Source organism: Canis lupus, chromosome 7 (assembly GCF_003254725.2).
Source record: "Canis lupus dingo isolate Sandy chromosome 7, ASM325472v2, whole genome shotgun sequence".
NCBI lineage: Eukaryota > Metazoa > Chordata > Mammalia > Carnivora > Canidae > Canis > Canis lupus.
The window spans coordinates 41666941-41686988 of NC_064249.1; the positions used below are offsets into that span (position 1 = coordinate 41666941).

The 20048-nt window shown below is 45.1% G+C and overlaps 1 protein-coding gene and 1 long non-coding RNA gene across 11 annotated transcripts in view; one reads left to right on the forward strand and one right to left on the reverse strand.

Annotated features, from left to right (window-relative positions):
• Positions 1-4750: 4750 nt before the first annotated feature.
• DAP3 (death associated protein 3) overlaps positions 4751-20048 on the reverse strand; it is a 34191-nt gene continuing 18893 nt past the window's right edge. For 4 of the 10 annotated variants that reach the window (XM_025430919.3, XM_035719085.2, XM_035719084.2 and 1 more), the window contains 11 exons: positions 16949-17059; positions 15192-15293; positions 12667-12775; positions 12447-12539; positions 10840-10970; positions 9906-9986; positions 9446-9604; positions 8836-8895; positions 7974-8063; positions 5665-5782; positions 4751-5111 (listed from right to left, as the gene is read on the reverse strand). In XM_025430919.3, coding sequence (XP_025286704.1) covers positions 4945-5111; positions 5665-5782; positions 7974-8063; positions 8836-8895; positions 9446-9604; positions 9906-9986; positions 10840-10970; positions 12447-12539; positions 12667-12775; positions 15192-15293; positions 16949-17059 — 1221 coding nt within the window. In that variant the 3' untranslated portion in view covers positions 4751-4944. Of the gene's footprint in view, positions 5112-5664; positions 5783-7973; positions 8064-8208; positions 8396-8835; positions 8896-9445; positions 9605-9905; positions 9987-10839; positions 10971-12446; positions 12540-12666; positions 12776-15191; positions 15294-16948; positions 17060-20048 lie in introns of those variants that run through there. The other 6 variants (XM_025430923.3, XM_025430926.3, XM_025430922.3 and 3 more) reach the window with 5 other exon arrangements.
• Positions 15291-19791, forward strand: LOC112648923 (uncharacterized). Its single transcript, XR_003129397.3, has 2 exons — positions 15291-16057; positions 18665-19791. It is a non-coding gene; the product is annotated as an uncharacterized LOC112648923 (long non-coding RNA).

The following is a 20048-nucleotide window of genomic DNA, read 5'->3' on the forward strand; positions in this document are numbered from 1 at the left end:
TGTGTTAGTGATATGCTGGGTATGTAGAATATTGTATTCCTAGGAGAAATGTGATAAAAGAATTGTCTGCAATTTACTTTCAAATGGTGACATAAATCTGTAGAAAGCTAAAGCTAGTGTGACAAAATTTAACAATTGAGTGAAGGTTATATGGGATTCCTTTGTACTGCTTTCTGCATTCCTGTAGGTTTGACAGTTTCCAAAATAGTGTAAAAGGTGAGAGACACGTCTATTCTGGGCTCTTTTATGTCCACATATAATTTAGAATTAGTTTGTCAAGTTGCAAAGAAAAATTTAAAAATCTCTAGGTATCGTGATTGGGAAAGCATTGCATCTCTGTAGATCGGTTTGGGGAGAACTGACACCTTTATGGTAGTAACTTTTCTAGTTTTTTTTTTTTTTTCTAGTTTCTGTCCTACCGTTTACTGAGATCTTTAAGTTTTCTCCAATAGTTTATAGTTTTATCTATAAACATCATACACATATCTTGTTACATTGTTTTTTATAGTTTTGTTACTATTGTAAGTGAAATCTTTAAAATTTTTATTTTCTATTGTTATGGAGAAATGCAGCTGATGTGTAGACTGACATATCCAGTGACACTGCTATGCTCACATAGTAGTTTTAATAATTTATCTGTAGACTCTTGGATTTCTACACCAGCATTTCCACAAATAATAATGTATTTGTCCCTCTCCAAAGCTTTTTTTTTTTATAAAGATGTTTATTTATTCATGAGAGACACAGAGAGGCAGAGACATAGGCAGAGGGAGAAGCAGGCTCCCTTTGGGACTTGATCCCAGGACCCCAGGATCATGCCCTGAGCTGAAGACAGATGCTCAACCACTGAGCCACCCAGGTCTCCCACCTTTATCATTTTTTAAAAAAAGATTTATTTACTTATTCATGAGAGACACAGAGAGACAGGAAGAGACACAGGCAGAGAGAAGCAGGCTCCATGCAGGGAGCCCGACGTGGGACTCGATCCCAAGTCTCCAGGATCACACCCGGGGCTGAAGGCAGCGCTAAACTGCTAAGCCACCTGAGCTGCCCCCCACCTTTATCATTTCTGATGTTGCTCCTTTCAAAAGTAAAAAGTTATTTTTACTTTTTTTTTTTTTAATATTCTCACCAGAGTTTTTTAAAAATCAACTTTAATAGTATTTTTAAATATATTTATTTGAGGTAGAGAGCATGAGTGGTAAGAAAGGCAGAGGGAGAAGCAGATTCCCTGCTGAGGAGCCTACCTGCTGGTCCCAGGACCCCAGAATCATGACCTGAGCTGAAGGCAGATGCTTCACCAATGGGGCCACTCAGGTACCACAATTTTATTTTTTTTTTAAAAGCTTTTATTTATTCATGAGAGACACACAGAGAGAGGCAAAGACACAGGCAGAGGGAGAAGCAAGCTCCCCACAGGGAGCCCAATGTGGGACTGGATCTAGGACCCTAGGATCACACCCTGGCCAAAGGCAGACATTCAACCACTGAGCCACCCAGGTGCCCCTACCCCCAATTTTAATAGTATTTTTAGAGAACCAAATTTTTAGGTTTTGAGTTTAGTATTTTCATAATCATTTAGTTTGAATTACTTTCTCATTTCCATTCTGATTTTCTTCTCAGAAGAGTATTTCTTGATTTCCAAACATAAGGGATTTTCTGTGCATGTATTTGGAATTGAGTTTGGCTTAAATTACAGTGGGGTCAGAGAATACCATTCATGATTTAAGCTCTTTGAAATTTGGTGACATGATCCACCCAGTGAGAGTCAAGTTTTGAATACCTATTCAGGTAGGGATAGGTGTGCTTTAAAAGAATGTATATTCAGAAGTGTTTTGGTTTAATTAAAAAAAATCCTTTCATTGACAAGTTTGTTAATTATGCTACTAGAATATCTGTTCTGATTGGCCGTCATCTATGAGTTACTGAAGTATATTCCTACCACCATGGAATTATTTTTCCTTATATTTTGTCAGTTTTCATTTTCTTGGGTTATGTTATTAGGGCATACTACTTTGTAATAGTTTTATCTTTCTGATGAACCTTCTACCATTTTAAAATATCCTTCTTCTCTCTAAAAATGCTGGGTTTTTAAAAAGGATTTTATTTATTCATGAGCGAGAGAGAGAGAGAGAGGCAGAGAAGCAGGCTCCCCTGGGACTCAGTCACGACCTGCACCAAAGGCAGCAGCTCAACCGCTGAGCCACCCAGGCGTCCCAAAATGCTGTTTTATCTTATTGTCTACTTTTCTTGGTAATAATACAGATGAACCAGCTTTCCTTTGGTGTTTGAATAGTATATATTTATTGACTTTTTTCTTGCAAGTTTGGATTTGTGTCTTGAAGACTGCATACACCAGCAGCAAACACCAGAGTGACATCACCCATGCAAGTGCCTTATCAGGGAAATAAATGCCTGTGAGGGACCTGGAGAGGAGCCCAATGGGCCCTAGGGAGCTGTGAGAGCCCAGTGAGGATGTGACTTGCGAATGAAGGGAAGGAACAAGTCGGACACAGTTTTACATAGAGTTGTGCATTCATTTACCAAAGTTCAGTCTGAAAACATTTTCATCATCCTCCAGAATCCTCCAATGATTACAGCTGAACCCTGTTCCCCCCAACACCAGGCAGCCATTCACCATTTCTTCCTGTATGGATTTGCACTTTCTGGACATAATCCTCCCACATGTGGTCTTTTGTGTGGGAGTCTCTGAGTTCCATGTCAGAGGCTCCCCGTGTGGTAGCAGTTACTAATACGTGCTCTGTTCTGGTTACCTGCTTACAAATAATGGGTATTTGGGTTATTCCCACCGCTGAGCAGTCATGAATCATGTTGCTGTGCCTCATGCTGCTTGAATACACATCTTTGCATGGACACATTTTCATTTCTGCAGGGTAAACACCTGGGGGTTGAGTTGCTTATGTGCTAACTCCATGTTTAACATTTTTAGGAACTGCCAGATTGTTTTCTAAAGTGGAAACATGTTAGAAAATTTGTATTTCCATTGTATATTTATACTGGCGAAGTGTGATGGTTCCTGTATCTCAGAGCCTCCCTGTGTAATTTCAGCCGTCGTGGTGGGTGTGCCCTGGCCACTCAATGATCTGGATTCGCATTTTCCTGTCGCTAGTGATGCAGAGCAACTTCTCATAAGCTTGTCCAGAATGTCTGTTCAAATTGTTTACCAAGTTTTAAACTGTGTTTTCTTATTAATGAGTAATAGTCCTTTATATATTCTGATACATACATGAATTTGCAGATCTTTTCCCCCAGCCTGTAGCTTTTTTTTTTTTTTTTTTTAAGATTTTATTTATTTGAGAGAAAGAGCATGCACAAGCAGGAGGGAAGGGCAAAGGGAGAAGCAGACTCCCTGCTGAGCAGGGAGACTGACATGGGGCCCCTGGGTGGCTCAGTCGGTGAAGTGTTTGCCTTTGGTTCAGGTCATAATCTCAGGGTCCTAGGAGGGAACCCCAAGTTGGGCTCCCTGCTCAGGAGGGTCTCCTTCTCCCTCTCCCTCAGCCCCTCCCCCTGCTCATGCTCTCTCTCTCTTGAAGAAAAGCTTTTAAAAAAATTTAAAATGCCTATTTTTTATGTGGACTGTACTAGGACTTTTATCCCTAGAACTAGTAACAGAAGTTGCTTCTAGGAGAGGAGGAAAAGAAAGGAGGCTGGTTTCCATGACATGTTTTTCTGTGGTTTGGATGCAGCAGAAACAGGAATAAAGGCAAATGGAATTCACTGAATGACTTGGGCTGGAGGTCGACTCAAGTGGGTGGTCCTGTGATAGAATACAAGAGGGCAGGAGGGATGTGGGTAGAGAGCAGTGAGGATGGAGAGGACGAGGGGCTTTGACTCCCACGGAGATGAACCTGAGGCCCTGACTATCCATTGAGGGAGGCATGTGAGTCGGGTGGCAGGTGGCATGGGATGGGGTAAGGGCATCAGGCCTCCCAGGGCTGGGGGCTGGGGGAACAGGCTTTGTAGAGCAGGGTTCAGGACCCAGGCCAGTAGACCTGACAAAGGACTGGGTCTGGGAGAAGGTCGGGTTCAGAGATGGAGCCCTCAAGGATGGTGAGGTGTGGGGGAAGCTAGCTCTCTGGTCAAAATTCTGACCCCATCCAGATGGTCTCCCTTGTGGCCAGTGTTCAGAGAAAGTGTTAGAAAGTCAAGTCCTAATGGTCATGACTACTTAGTACCGCCCATGTGTGAGGCACTTTCCACACGGTGATTCAGTGCTCACAATATGCCCCTGAAGTTTGGCATCATTACTGTTAGATCAGGTGGCACAGGACAGGTGGAACCAGCAGGACACGGGCCCTGCGACGGTTTGGATGAGGCAGCAGGGCTTGAACTTGGCTGTCCTATGACGTGGGTGGGGCAGAGGATTCAACTCCCTGAAACTGCTGGGAGTCATTATTTTCCCAAATCTCCCAAAGCTGGCACACATATCTGTGTGAGGGAGAGGCTCCTGCCTCCTGTGGGTGTGTAGCAGGCGTGTGGGGCCAAGTCCCTGGGCCTGGCGGGAAGGGGCACAGGCCTAGGCAGCATGGAGAGGCCATCGGCGGGTGTGTCCGGGTGCCAGAGGGGGAACTGAAGGGGTGAATGTCAGTCTCCTCACCTGAATAAAGTCTAGAACTAGTGGAAGTTTCTGCAGAATCTGGTCTCTTCACACCCCTTACACACAGAACGTCAGAGAAATTCAATTTGGCCAACTGAAGCCTCTTTCCATTTTATAAGCCTGATACAACACTTTTAAGAAAGATAATTTATTTTAGGGAAAAATCCATAATTACCTAACATGAAAAACCCCAGCTAATGAACTAGTTTTAGGAACAGGAGGGCATCTCCTGGCTGCTCTGGTCACTCTTCAGCGAAGGCTGGGAGCAGATGTGCGCAGTGACCTAAAGGTAGGCGCAGAGCCGCTCCAGCTGCCCAGGGTTGGCGTCACTCAGGAACAGCAGCTCTTTCTTCCCTTCCTCCGTATGAGCTGGTGGGCAGGGGGAGGGAGGAGGGAAGGACAGCTGGCAGTGCTCTCTGCAGCATGGTGTCACCCAGAAACGTCTGTGTGGAGGCTCCGTGATCCAGATCATGTTGGAATGCAATGACCACTCCTAAGAGACCTCACTTCTAGTTGTCTCCGAAAACTATTATTTTTCCTGTCTTTATTCCTCTAGTCTGGCATCTCTGTCTCCCACTGTTCCAAGAACATCTTCTGGACTTTTGGACTTTGTCAAATGCCAACTCCCTGAGAAATCTCTGCATTGTGCCTCCCAAACCTCCAAATGCTACAGCTGCTTTATACTCTCCCCTCTATTCCTGGAATAACCTCCTCGTTGGCAGCCAGTCCTCTCTTACCCTGCAACAGAACCACCTTCTTGCCTCCTCCACACGCCAGAGCTGAGGCTGCTCTGCTGCTGGCAAGCTGCCCACACACAGCTGGGTAGTAGCACGAGCATCTTACTCTAGACCAACTAGTGAGATCTTGGGAAGAGAAGTATGTGCTGTTGTGTAAATTAAACCTTAACCACCCCACCCCCTGCCTTTCCTACTGTCTAATTGGCCAGAGAGGCGGCCAGATAAAGGGAGAAGACAAACACGAATTGTAGGCTGTTGCTGTGGGAAGGAGAGCACAAAGCCCCGACAGGGAAAAATTTTATAACCCACCTTTCTCATGTTGAAGCCACTTGTTCTCCAAATAATACTGGATACAACTTTCAAACTCCTTTGGGTTATAGTTGGAGACCAGGATGGGAATAAAGGGATCCAGGGCATCAAATCCTTCCTGGAGAAGGAAGAGTAGCCACTTAGTACGGAGTCAGCAGAGAGAGAGACTGGACATAAATGCTTGCACGGAAGGTCCTGCTTTCCTTCTCTGCTTCTCACTGGGGCTCTGCATAGGGCAGCTGGCTGCTGTAGTTCATGGCCATGCACCTGCATTTGTAAAAGACACCATCCTGCTGGGGGCCACCACCTGTCTGAGTGTGTCTCTACGTATATAATTTATTTTATTTAAAAAAATTTTTTTTACAGGTCTGACTTTATTAGCCAACAACCACTTAAGATACTTTGATAAACTCAAAAACCAGAAAATTAACAAGGGTGGGGATAAAGATCCACTAAATGGAATGAAAACTGAAATAAATGAATCAAAGTGTATTTCAAATTTCAAATAACACTTAAGGAGGGAAGCCAGCCTGAATTCACTTCTGAACAGGGCCCCTGGACAAAGAAAGACCCTGTCCAGGAGGACAAAAAGCACACCAAGCAAATACTGAGCCCCAGTCTGCAGTGTCCTATTCACAGAGTAAAGTGTTGGCGGCCATGGAAGTGCTGTCATTGCGAGCTTGGGCCGTGCCAGCAGGGAGACACCACACAGGTGGTGACTGGCGGAGACCCAGGAGGGGGCAGAAGGTGAGGCTGCAATGCTGGCTGGTATCGATGTGAGCTCACCGGTTTTCCACAAAGACAGAGAAATGGACAGAGGTGTGTGGGTGTGTACATGGAGACACATACGTGTGAACATGGCACATACCCATGTATGTGTGCAGCATGACTAGGATGGGTACCTATGTCAGACTCAAAGGCCTAGAAGTGATACTCCAGCAGCATAAATATACTGAACACTCACGTCTTGGGATCTAAAAGCCAGCCCATGCTTAAGAGTTGGGAGATTTGGTTCTACCTCTTGAAGAGCATATTTTAAACTTTTTTTTTTTTAAGTAGGCTCCACACCCAATGTGGACCTTGAACTCATGACCCTGAGATCAAGAGTCACACACTCTACTGACTGAGCTGGCCAGGCGTTCCCCAGGCCTTGGATCTGAATACTCTTCTCTACAATGAACTGGGGCTGCTTGGAGGAGTGGTTGATTCTAGGACAGCACATGAAAAGGATAAGACGACTGTGGAACATATATATTCCTTCCCCAAAAGTAAAGTAGGGCCTCAAGAATGATGGGGGCATATGAAAAGGATACAGAAGCCAGTTTGAAGGGGCATCTGCTGGCCAAATCTGGGATAATTTAAGCACCAAAATAATGATAGCAAAAGTTTAGAACTAATTAAAGAGGAGTCTACATGTCCATACTGAAACAAATGTGTCAGGGGAAAGTAAGTTCTTGCCAGAAATCCAGCTGACACATGTAGAAGACATGAAGGAGCTAGAAGATACCATTTTGCAAGTATCACACCTGAGTTTAGGGAAGAATCACAAGTGAATGCTCAAACCAGAAGGTAAAGTGTGAGGAGTAATGGGACAGTGACACAACCTCAAAGCCTATCTCCATGAGGAGCTTATTCATTACAGAAGGCAGACTGTCAGTCTCCTGAGGAGAAACCAGATGGATGGCACCTGGATCAGGTGTCCGAAGTTCATTCTAGCAGCTGCCAGGAGAGATGGGTTTCAGAGGTGCCTCAAGGACACATGGCATCACATCTAACATCACGTGCTCAGGAGAAAACACTCACAAAGCCACCCATGACTGGCACGTACTCTTCCAATACAGAAATATTAAGGTTGTAAAGACAAAGACTGAGGTGCTGTCCCAGACTGAAGGAGACTGAAGAATCAGGACAGTTGACTGTGACACTCAATCCAGGACTTTCTGTCTTTGGGAAGGGTATTGGGACAGCTGGCAAGATCGCAGTAAGTCCTAAAGATGAGCTAACAGAATTATACCAATGCTAGTTTCCTGATAATTATGCTGTGGTTGTATATTTAGGACATCTCTGATTAAGGAAATACACATTATTTAGAAATAGGCATCATGTCTCCGATTACTGTTACATAATTCAGGGGAAAAAGTAGATGCAGAAGAATAAAGCCAATATGGAAAAGTGTTAACACTTTAGGAATCTGGGTGAAGTCATACAGGAATACGATTTTTCTTCAAGCCTGTAATTTCGTTAAAAACAAAACAAAACCCTCTTCAGACAGAGTGACTAAGGGGAACCAGATTTTCTGATGATTGTACCTTTCCCAGCAGCTCCTGGGGCAGATAGGCCTTCCTTGGCTTAAAGAGAGACCCAGTCTGGCTCAGCGTCAACACAATGGCGCCTCCGTGCTGAAAGAGAGGACAAAGGCCAAATGAGGAAAGAGTGGAGAAGATAAAAAAAATGCTTTTAATCATCTGTAGATTTTTAGTACAGGTAAATGGCAACTGAGCAGGTTCTTAGTTCTGCATTTGGCTCTGGACCACAAACTGCTACCTGATCTCACGTTTATCAAAATCTTTTCCATGGGATCCCTGGGTGGCGCAGCGGTTTAGCGCCTGCCTTTGGCCCAGGGCGTGATCCTGGAGACCCGGGATCGAATCCCACGTCGGGCTCCGGTGCAGGGAGCCTGCTTTTCCCTCTGCCTATGTCTCTGCCTCTCTCTCTCTCTCTCTGTGTGTGACTATCATAAATAAATAAAAATAAATTAAAAATCTTTTCCAAAGTTAAGACATAAAAACACTCTGAACAACTGCCAAGTAAAATTGTGCCAATATTTAAATACAATGAGTTTTTTCCCAATCAGGTGGAAAGATTAGAGACCAAATGCATAGACTTTAAAGATTTTACTTATTTATTGGCAGGGGGAGTGAAAGCAGGGGGAGGGGCAGACGGAGAGAGAAGCAGACTCCTCGCTGAGCAGGGAGCCCAATGTGGGGTTCGATCCCAGGACCCTGAGATCATGACCTGAGCTGAAGGCAGACACTTCACCAATTGAATCCCCCCAGGCGCCCCTAAATACATAGACTTTAACTTCTAGCAGTTACGGGAATTAGAAGAGACAGAAGAGCTTTCTTCCCTAAACTCAGAGACTGACGAGTAGTGAGCATCCCGTGTACTCACCCAGTCGTTTCTCACCATCTTCCTCAGGCTGCACACGAGCGCCAGCTCCTCGGGGGCTATCTGCACGCCACCAGTGTGAGGACAGGGGATAGATGTCAGGACGAGCTCCCCTTGGACGCTCTCCTGGCACCAACTAGAACGTTCTCAGCGGTTCCATAAACCCAGCAACCGATGGCACAGCCTCTGAGAGGAAGGGGCTGCCAGCCCTGGACCCCTCTGCCCTCTGCCCAGTTTCTGATGAAAACCAGTCACCGAGGGAGAACACCCCCAACCCGATGCTGCTGTCTTCTGCTCAGAGGTAGGTGGCTTGGGTGCCATAATACAGAAAACAGTCACCTAGCCCCGTTCTGAAAATAGAGGGACAAGAGAAATGGACAAACACAGGTTTCGCTGTGGGGGTTGGTTTCCAAATCCCTGCCTTGGTTTTCATGGTATTGGGGGGGGGGGGCTTCCGCACCCCCCTTGGCCCTGGGTGCCATCTTCACCCTCCATCTCAATCCACATACTCCCAAGGCAAGAAAATCTACCGCATGGGCTATGAGGCTATGTCCAGCCGCCACACACGCCGGTGCCAGAGGTCAGAGTGACAAGACAGACTGGGTTTTCCTACCAGGCTCTTATCTTCCCTCTTCAGCGAGGTCCTTCCCCAGAGAGCATTGACTCCGTCCACCGCCACCAACAGATGGAACGCACCCAAACAACTCTGATTCTTGAGCTCCTTGAGGACAATCCCAACTGCATCTGTGGCATTCCTCACCCGCGTCAGGCCCTGCAGGGAAGAGAGGCAGAGGCCTGCAGCCCAGAAGAGGCCTCTGGAATGAGGGTCCACATCCAGGGACTTTTTTTTTTAAAGACTGTTTGTTTGTTTATTTATTTATGAGAGAAAGAGAGAGAGAGAGAGAAAGAGAGAGAGTGAAAGAGAGGCAGAGACACAGGCAGAGGGAGAAGCAGGCTCCATGCAGGGAGCCCGACGTGGGACTCGATGTGGGGACCCGAGGATCACGCCCTGGGCCGAAGGTGGTGCTAAACCGCTGAGCCACCCAGGGATCCCCTAGGGACTTTTTTTATACCTGTTCAACCACTGCTCCCAGAGGACTGCCTTTCTCAGTGCTTTCTCGCTTATTCCAGACGTACTTCTCTTGAACTTTTATCTAAAAACAAAATAAAAACAACAAAAAAAGCTATTTAGCCTAAAGATGATCCCAACTAAGAAGGTAGGAAGGTAAGGTTGTTAGGAGTCCATTTGAGTTGATTTTTCCAGCTGTGTAAGAGCCTCCAGAATAAAAGTGAATGCCTCCCAGCCTTTCTCTGCCTGGGGCTCAAGAACAAAGCCGGTGAGGCTTTCTGATAACAAAGGTCTGGGATGAGGCTGTGGCAACCACATTCATAACCAGCTCTCTGAGATGACTTGGATTTATATCCAGAGTTGAAAACTTCTGGCCTAGAGATTGTATCCAAGAATCACCAGAGCAAAGAATAATTCTGCCAATACATGTCTAGTTCCATGGAAGACCTTATCTGGCGAAGATTACACAGCTGAAAATATGCCTCAGAGGACGGGAGACTGTTGCTGCGGAAAAGTCAGTGAATCCATCTGCACTGCACCTTGCTCCTCAGAAAATTCCCAGGGATGGCTTATACCACTGCTGTATTTCACACAGATGAGCATAAAATGTACGAGAGGAACATGGCACAGTCACCCCAACTATGATATTAGTTCTCTACAGTCAACTGTGCTCAAGACACAACAAAGAGGGATCCCTGGGTGGCGCAGCGGTTTAGTGCCTGCCTTTGGCCCAGGGCAGTGATCCTGGAGACCCGGGATCGAATCCCACGTCGGGCTCCCGGTGCATGGAGCCTGCTTCTCCCTCTGCCTATGTCTCTGCCTCTCTCTCTCACTGTGTGCCTATCATAAATAAAAAAAAAAAAAAAAAAAAAAGACACAACAAAGATAAAGTCTATTTAAGAGACTGTCCAGCATCGAACTTCTGGGAGTCTAGTCACCTGACTCAAGAAACGCTCATTTGCAGTTTTGAAATTCTTCAGCCATATCGAAGCCTCTACAGGTTGATCAAAGCGCTGCTTGTTGTAGGAAGACTGCAGGAGACCCCGACAATTTTTCACCCAAAGATGAGCTAAAAAAACAAACAAGGATACAAACCAGGCAGGAACTGACTGTATTCAACTCAAAATACTCTCTGCTTCTTTACGTTACATGAGATGACTCTTGAACAACAAGGGGCAAGGGACACTGGCCCCCCTGCCATGCACTTGAAAATCTGCATCAGGTGCCTGGGTGGCTCAGCCGTTGAGCATCTGCCTTCGGCTCAGGTCATAATCCTGGGGTTCTGGGATTGAGTCCCACATCAGGGTCCCCCTGGGGAGCCTGCTTCTCTCTTTGCCTGTGTCTCTGCCCCTCTCTCTCTCTCTCACGAATAAATAAAATCTTAAAAAAAAAAAATTGCATCTAACTTCAGACTCCCCAAAGCTGAACTACTACTAGCCTATAACTGACCAGAAGAAGCCTTACTGATAACAGAGTCGATGAAGAAAGATTTTGAATGCTGTACGTATTTTATATACTGTATTCTTAGTCAAGCAAATTAGTGTAAAGACAATGTGACTTAGAAGATCCTAAGGATGAGAAGATATATTTACAGCCCATGATGTATTGAAAGACTTCTGTGTGTTAACAGGACCAGCAAGTTGGAAATCATGGTGTTCAAGAGCCAACTATGTATTCCTTAAAGACCTCTTAACTTCGGAGGTTTACGTTTCTGTCTGGTCCATCTGAGATAACACATGATTGCAATCACTACTCAAGCGGGTTAAAGGTCACTTTAGCTTCCTGGCAGTTGTTGTTTTTTTCCTGGCAGTTTTTAAAGAGAGAAAAAGAAAACCCTCACCGGATGTGCGCAATGCCCAACACAACGGAGAGGGCTGCACGTGAAGTATGAGAGTTTAAGTTTTCAAGATCCATGCTGATGGCTCTAGGATGCTAACAAATAGCCCCACGTACCCGCCCTAACCCCAGGGACTCAAAACTGCTGACCGTTGGCAGGAAAGCCTGTGGTGACCTCTAAGGCAGGAGTTCATGCTCTTGGGTGTCACATCCAAGTGAGGACTACTAGGCCAAAATACTTTTTTTCTTTTTTTGTTAAAGATTTATTTATTTGAGAGAGAGCGAGAGCAAGAGAGCAAGCATGTTCATGTGGGAGGGGTGGGGCAGGGGGAGAGGGAGGGAGAATCTCACACAGATGCCCTACTTACTGAGTGTGGAGCCTGACTTAGGGCTCAATCCCACAACCCTGAGATCATGACCTGAGCTGAAATCAAGAGTAGGACGCTCAGCTGACTGAGACACCCAGGCACCCCCAAAATACTTCATTCTTATTACCAAAAGGCTCTAGTAAGGTTTTTGCTGCACTTCCTCTTGTTGCACATACACCTGCCTGTGATTACTGTGACATCATGATGAGCCAGCTTAGATTGGCCTGCACCTGGAACAGAAGGCTTCTGAAAAACCATTGCAACCTAGATGCTGTCACAGCCTGGATGCCAGCATTGTAACAGGGACCTGACCCGACCCAGTGAGGAGAGGGCGTTCTTACCATCTGGAATGTGCAATATTAGCCAGTCCTGTTTTGCACAGAAATGAACAACGTGGCAAAGACTGAGGGTTTTTCCTGTTCCCTTCTCCCCATCTAGAGCACCCATTGTTAAAGAAAACATCACCAGAAGGGACACCTACACTGTCAACAAATGGCCCCCCTTTCCACTTCCTCTTAACCCTCATTGGCTCCAGACGACTCCGGAGGCAGGAAAGGATACAGAGAACATACCGCACAGCTGGGTGAGCAAAATTGGTGTTTTTCAGGTAATGTAGAAGCTCGAGGGCTGGTTTCCTCACCATCAGACAAGCTTCATTGAATGTCTTCACCTGACAAAACAAGAAGGAGGGCAAGGTGGTGCGTGCAGCATACTGAGCCTAATACCATAACCAGAGCAGCCAAGTGCACTCTTCACCTGTTCACTCAGGAGAGGCTGGGCTGGCAGCTGGTATCCACATAATTCAGCTAAAATTTGAAACACGTTACCCACAGCAAGTAACACAATAGTCACCTTCTGATTATTTCTCTTAAAGAAGCAGTAATATTATGTCAGTCATATAGTCCATAAGCTGAAATCTACATATGATCTATAGCCATCTTGTAACATAGTTATGTATACCACTTAGGATTAACATAAATATTGAAAGAATGTAAAACATTTAACAAAGTATCTGACACATGGTAAGTACTGAATAAATGTTAATTCTTTTAAGTTTATTTTTAGCTAATTCTTGTAAGTATCTGGACTTTTCTCTACAAATACATATATGACAGCTCAGAGCAGGTGTGACCAGGTGCCCCAAAGCCCATGGGCCACTCTGGACACCAGCAACATGCAGATGCCAGAGCACTGACACACAAAGTTCAATCCCTTTTTGTCACCAGGAATAGTCTGGTGGAAAAATCTGGAAATCACTGATATGTGTGACATGAGAATTAAAATAGTGTTGGCATTTTCCTTTTTAAAGATTTATTTACTTGACACTATGTGCAAGCATGAGCAGGGAGAGGGGCAGAACAAGGGAGACCCAGCAGACACCCCACTGAGCACAGAACCCAAACTAGGGCCCGATCCCATGACCCTGAGATCATGACCTTAGCCGAAACTGAGGCGGAGGCTCAGCCACTGAGCCGCCCGGGTGCCCTTTTTTTTTTTTTTTTTTTAAGATTTTATTTATTTATTCATGAGAGAGAGAGAGAGAGAGAGAGAGAGGCAGAGACACAGGCAGAGGGAGAAGCAGGCTCCATGCAGGGAGCCCGATGTGGGGACTCAATCCCGGGACTCCAGGATCATGCCCTGGGCCAAAGGCAGGCATTAAACCGCTGAGCCATCCAGGGATCCCCAGTGTTGGTATTTTTTAAAGAAATCCTATCTGTGCAACTCGATTGGGGAAGGACTTGACAGGCAAGTTCAAATTTAATGAAAAGTGAAACTTTCAAAAACCTGACACAGAAATTAAAACAGAAATGCCGTATTAGGAAATATGACCGTGCTAAAACACACAAACAATGGGGAGCTGGCCTTCACGTAAATGGAAATTATGGAAAGAATGTATGAGTAATACCCTCCAAAGCCCTGGGGGTCAGGCCAGTCTGAAAGCAACTGGAGCCGGTTACAACACTAAAGCTAGAGGCTGTACTACAAATGTCTTTGGACAGTTTAAGTGCCATCACAGATGACTCCTTCTGGTTGTGTCCTATTTCCAAATATAAGCCCCCTCCCACCCCCCCGTCCCAAATTTAACAGTTTTGATGACAAGGCTATTCATGGGCTAGAATTAACTCCTTCACTGGGGTTTCATCTGATCTTCTGAAATAGAGCACACTGAAGGAATGCTACCCTCTGGCTCCGAGGCTGAAAATCACCTGCATGGTCAAATCTGCTATTTCAGTAAGAAGGGACCGTCTCTGAGGCTGACAGCAATTCAGCAGGACTGAGTCCAAAGAACCAATGATGCCAACAGACTGTGCTTTCAGTTAATCATGAATTCTTTCAATGGCTATAAAGATTTTATTTTATTTTTTCATTTATTCAGAGAGAGAGAGAGAGAGAGAGAGAGAGAGAGAGAGAGAGGGGCAGAGGGAGAAGCAGGCTCCATGCAGGGAGCTGACGTGGGACTTGATCCCGGGTCTCCAGGATCACATCCCGGGCTGCAGGCAGCGCTAAACCGCTGTGCTACCAAGGTTGCCCTCTTTCAATGGCTATAAAGCAACCCAAGATGACATGTCTGGGTTGAAGTTGGAGCCACAAAACTACATTTTCTGGAAATCCAGGAGAATGAAAACCAATAATACATCTAATCCAAAAATCACTTCTGTTTGGCTCAGGAACAGATTGTGATTCTCTACACATGCTAATCATTTTCATGATCTTTTGCTAAGGCAAATATTAAATTCATTGCTAAGGCAAATATTAAATTCATTATAAACAATTATTATTTGAATTATTTGAATGCCAAAGGTTCTAGAAATCTGTCAGGTGGGTAACACAAGGAAAACAGTGGGCTATCATTTATCTAAGAATATTATGCCTGCCCTTGATGGTGCGCCACAAATAAAAGCCCACTTAAAGTAACTATAGTAACAGCACTATTCACAAAACAGCTGAACTCATCTGTCTTAGATTCAAATTTCATCTTTTACAGTTTTCTACTCACTGAATCCCACCCTCTGCCAGCAGCCAGTAGCAGCATGTTCTGAGCCCCCTCAACCCCCCCACCTTCAGCTCCCTCTTGCATGGAGCACCTGCATGATGAAGCGAGGGGGCAGGCCCTGGGGGAACACAGTCTTCAGATCCTGGAGGGGGATGTGGTAGTGTAGAGCGGCGTGCTGCTCCCCATGCCTGGCCTGTGAAATGAAAATGCAAACAACTGTAACAGGGCCACAGACAAAGTGGAAAGGGCCTGCTAGACCATGTTAAGTAGAAAGGTCATCTCTCAGGGCTGGAGAAGAGGTCTTTCATTTCTTATCTTAGACAAAAGATGCTGGATGTCCTTGAATCTATGGTGTGTATATAAAGCGCCTGTTGGCTCAGTGATGAAGCCAGTTGCTCAGCAACATAAACCCTGCCTGTGGAGGTGACAGAGACAATCCTTGCCATCTGGATTCTGTGCTGTGCATGGAGATGCTCCAGTCATGTGACAAGAGTGACTGCACACCACTGTTTCCATAGAAACCCCAGAGGAGCTGGTGATAAAGGGACTACAATTCCAAGCAAAGCTGAAAGACACCGCAGTGACTTCACTCATTCGGTTTACTTTGTGCTTTTGAAAGTAGATGAGCGCCAGAGACATAAAGAAAACACCCTCCTGAGCTGGCAGCCTGGGTGATGAGTTATTGATCCCTTTCCACATGCACAGCACAGGTTAAGGTGGGGAGGCCTGTGGGCAGGGAAGGTGCAAGAAAGTAGAAAAAGCTATTGGCTCCTTCCACATTTACGCACAGATCACATGACAAATGTCATTTAGGAGGGGCCACTTTCGTGCTGGGGTAGGAGAAAAGAAATCATCTGGCCTCAAAGGACGAGAAGCACAAAATGCAACACTGGAAACTGCTGGAATGCTGGCTTCTGCCGACAGACTTCACTTTCAATGCTGTTCTCAATGAATCAGGTTAGTTCCCCCTCCAGACACTAGGAAGTCCACTTAGAAAGGTGGAATGTAGCACCAGACTGGCAAACAGAAAAACTGGGTTCTTTAGCTGCCCTGCCATGTGATCCTGGGTAAGTCAATGTCTTTAGGATTCTCCATACCAGGACTGGTTGACTATGGCTCCCATTCTTGTAAATAAGCTTTTATCTATTTATTTATTCTTTTTTTTTTTTTAAGATTTTATTTATTTATTTATGAGAGACACATATAGAGAGAGGCAGAGGCACAGGCAGAGGGAGAAGCAGGATCCATGCAGGGAGCCCGACATGGGACTCGATCCCAGGTCTCCAGGATCACGCCCTGGGCTCAAGGCGGTGCTAAACCGCTGAGCCACCCGGGCTGCTCCCTATTTATTTTTTTATTTCTTTCTTTTCTTTCTTTCTCTCTCTACTATTATTTTTTAAAGCCACATCTACTTGTTTACATAAGGCAGAGCTAAGTAGTTGGGACAGAGACCACTTCAGCTTATAAGCCTGAAATATTTACTGTCTGGCCTCTAAGGAGAAAAGTCTGCTGACCCAGTAAGATCAGTAACTACTAAATGGAACGTCTCAGGAACTGACTTAAGTATTTACTATGCACCTGCTTCATGCCGGACAAAATCCAGGGCATGAGTGGCCTTCAGTGGCAGGAGTTAAATCCAGTGTGGACTGGCCTGCCTGAGGTTTATGTGAATACGGCCTCAGACAGGGAAGAGGCTGATCTGGGCTCCGGAGTGTTGTCTTGGGTGCACTGTCTGACCACAGGCAGATCTGCTTCACTTTTCTGGGTTTCAATTGTCCCAATATGTAAAATGACAGCACCACAAAGTATAAGAACTGAAAGGAATCCATACACATGCTAGCAACTCACCGGGTCATCCTCACTAGTACAGGATACGGCTCTGGGTCTCTGGTCATCCAGGTGAGCATCAAGGCTCTGAGGGGCGGGGGACCCCCTGTGCAAAAAACGTCCAGGGTCCAACTATAAAAGAAACCATTTTCATGTTTTGGAATCAGCAGACTTTTTAGTATTAGGATCACTACAAAACTGAGGTTTTAAAGCCCCTCTACAACAGGGAAACTGTCACTAATACACATTTTAGTTTTATGTAAAAGTAATCCTTATTTTTACAATTCTCTACATCCAATCATGTTATCCAGACTCTGAATCTGCTGCAGCTTGTGTTGCTCTGGCAGGGCTCTGTCCCACATAGAAGCAAATGCATCTGTTGGAGATGGTCCCGGAGCAGGGCACATCCTCCTATGCTCTTGCCCCCGGTGGTAGACGGCCACTAGGCCAGTGTGTGGCCCCCCACCCCCCACCGTGACAATCACAGCCACTTCTATTAGGGGACTGGTGCGGTGCTCCCATTTGACAGCTATCATGACACTCCCCACAATAATTTTCTTGCTAGCTGTGTCCTGGAATAAAGACTCTCTGATTAAGGATGTGTGATGAGGGAGTGCAGAAAACCTCCAGCTAAGTGAGATATAGTGCTGGATGGGCAGCTCAGTAAACTGCACAGGGGACCCCTGTGCTGGGTACGGGATTTCAGGAGACAAAGCTGAGAAAATACTACCCGGAGAACCTTGTAAAACTGAGCTGAGGAATGAAAGGCCTTACATAGAAATGAAAAGATGCCAGCATAATACGGCTGGGGAACAAGAATTTACATAATAAAAATAGAAAAGCAGGTGAAGTCAGCACACTGGCCTGGTTATCGATTATCGTGCGGAGTCTCTGGGACTTATCTTGACAGTGGCAGGGAATCAGCCATGCTTTCTTTTTCTTTAAAAATTTTTAAATTTATGGGGTGCCTGGATGGCTCAGTGGCTGAGCGTCTGCCTTTGGCTCAGGTCATGATCCTGGGGTCCTGGGATTGAGTCCTGCATCAGGTTCCCTGCCTGGAGGCTGCTTCTCCCTCTGCCTGTGTCTCAGCCTCTCATGAATAAATAAATAAATAAAATCTTTAAAGATTTATTTATTTTAAGTAATCTCTACAACCCAACATGGAGCTCAAACTCACAACCCCAAGACCAAGAGTCAAACACTCTCCCAACTGAGCCAGCCAGGGGTCCCTCGGCCACTCTTTCTGATTAGCTGGAGGTTAAGCATTTTATGAGGGGAGATAAATCTTTTGGACTATGAAAGACGAAGAGTCAAGATTTAGAGGTGAAAATACCAGTTAGAAAGTTATTGTAGAACTTAAATGGGTATAATTTTTATGAGCAAAATAATAATTGTTTAAACATTAAAATCAACATGCTGAGATGGCACACAATATGATGGACCACAAACCATCTTGGAAATGTGGTGACAGCAAGAGTGAAACAGAACATCTACGATACAAACAGCAGCACTTGTCGCACTGGGCCGATGAAAACCCAGGGTATGGTTTGTCAGCTCAGAAGTCTGAACGGAATGCCCCAGTGCTGGTGCTACTCAATTTTCTCCATTCTACCGGAGACAAAGCACCAGTTCTTCATTAAAAAAAGCAGTAAATAAAAAATCAAAGATATTCAAGGACCACAAGGTGGTGGTATTTCTACACTAAACTTGGTTTTTTTTTTTTTTTTTTTTTTTTAGTTAAATGCTTTTTGCAGCAAATTAAGACCTAGCAAAATGGATTCCTTACTTCTTACAGTGTTATATACGGCCTCACCCTGACAGTCTTGTGTTTCCGGGGAAGGCAACCATGTGTACACTTGCCTCTGCACAGCTCTGGAAGGAAAACCAGGCAGTTCCCGAAAGAACAGCATTTGTGATCCCATCAAGGTTACTAAATCAATCTACTGAAAGCATAAAATTCTTCTGACCCCTTGCTGCAGTTTGGACTCAGGTGTTTCTTGTCTGCTATCAAGGAAGAACATATTCTAGCCCTTTAATGAAAATAGTTGAGGCCTGAATCCATCCCTCTGTTGATCCTTGGTCTTTTTTTCATTTTATTTCCTAAGAATGGGTTATTTTGCCTTTACGAGTTTTATCATGAACCACTGGAAAAAAAGAGGAGCCCTATGGAAGGAAGGGCTCCTCCTCTAGGAGATCTAATCTGTAATGAAATGATCAGATGGAAGTGCCAGAGCCCTGCTGATCTGGCTCTCACCCTTTGGGACTTGGGATGAATCTGGAGTCTGAGGGTGCCCTCTGGGCCCTGCTAACCCACAGCAGATGCTCCTCTGGGTGCTGTGACAGCACTGGGCTACAGGTGCCATTCGTTTGTGACTCCGCTACTGGAAGTGTGAGGTCCTGGACAACAGGGACCATAAAATGCCACATAGTACAGCGCTCAAGGCCACAGGCTTTGCAGTCAGACAGCCTGGATTCTACAACTTCACAGAATGTTACCTCAGGCACTTTACTTAGCCTTGCTAATCATCACTTTCTTTATCTGTGAAACAGAGATACTTATTTCCTGGGCTGGTCATCGTGCCTGGCACATAACAAATGTCCAACAAACCATAATTACTAATGGTGAAATGAGTCACTGTAGAATCCTGAGCACCTGCCTGGTAGAAGGTACTGAGAAAATATCTGCTCAATAAATGAAGTAAAGCAACACAATGGTCGTATTTATATATGATTTTATTATTTTGTTAAACTATCAGATGCTAAAAGTCTAAAGAAGCAACTTATTTTTCTTTTAAATACTTCACTAAGGGATGATAATCATGAGTCTCATTAGATATAATAAAAGTTAATAAAGATAACTGCAATCAAGCTTATGTGTTTCTTTTTTAATGTTAATTCTCTAATACATCTCCAAGCATAGCTTTTGTGCTGAGGGCTGTCAGATTTTTAGGGTAGAGGAATGGAGTTGTGACTGTCTTCTAAAGTGCAAACTTGTAAATTACAGCACTTGGCAACAGAGGTTTTCCAGAGCATGTTATTCTGGATACAGTGAATCCATCTAGAAATAAAAACTCCACCGAAAGACAATATGCACAAAGCTTTTAGGTCAGCTAGGACTCAC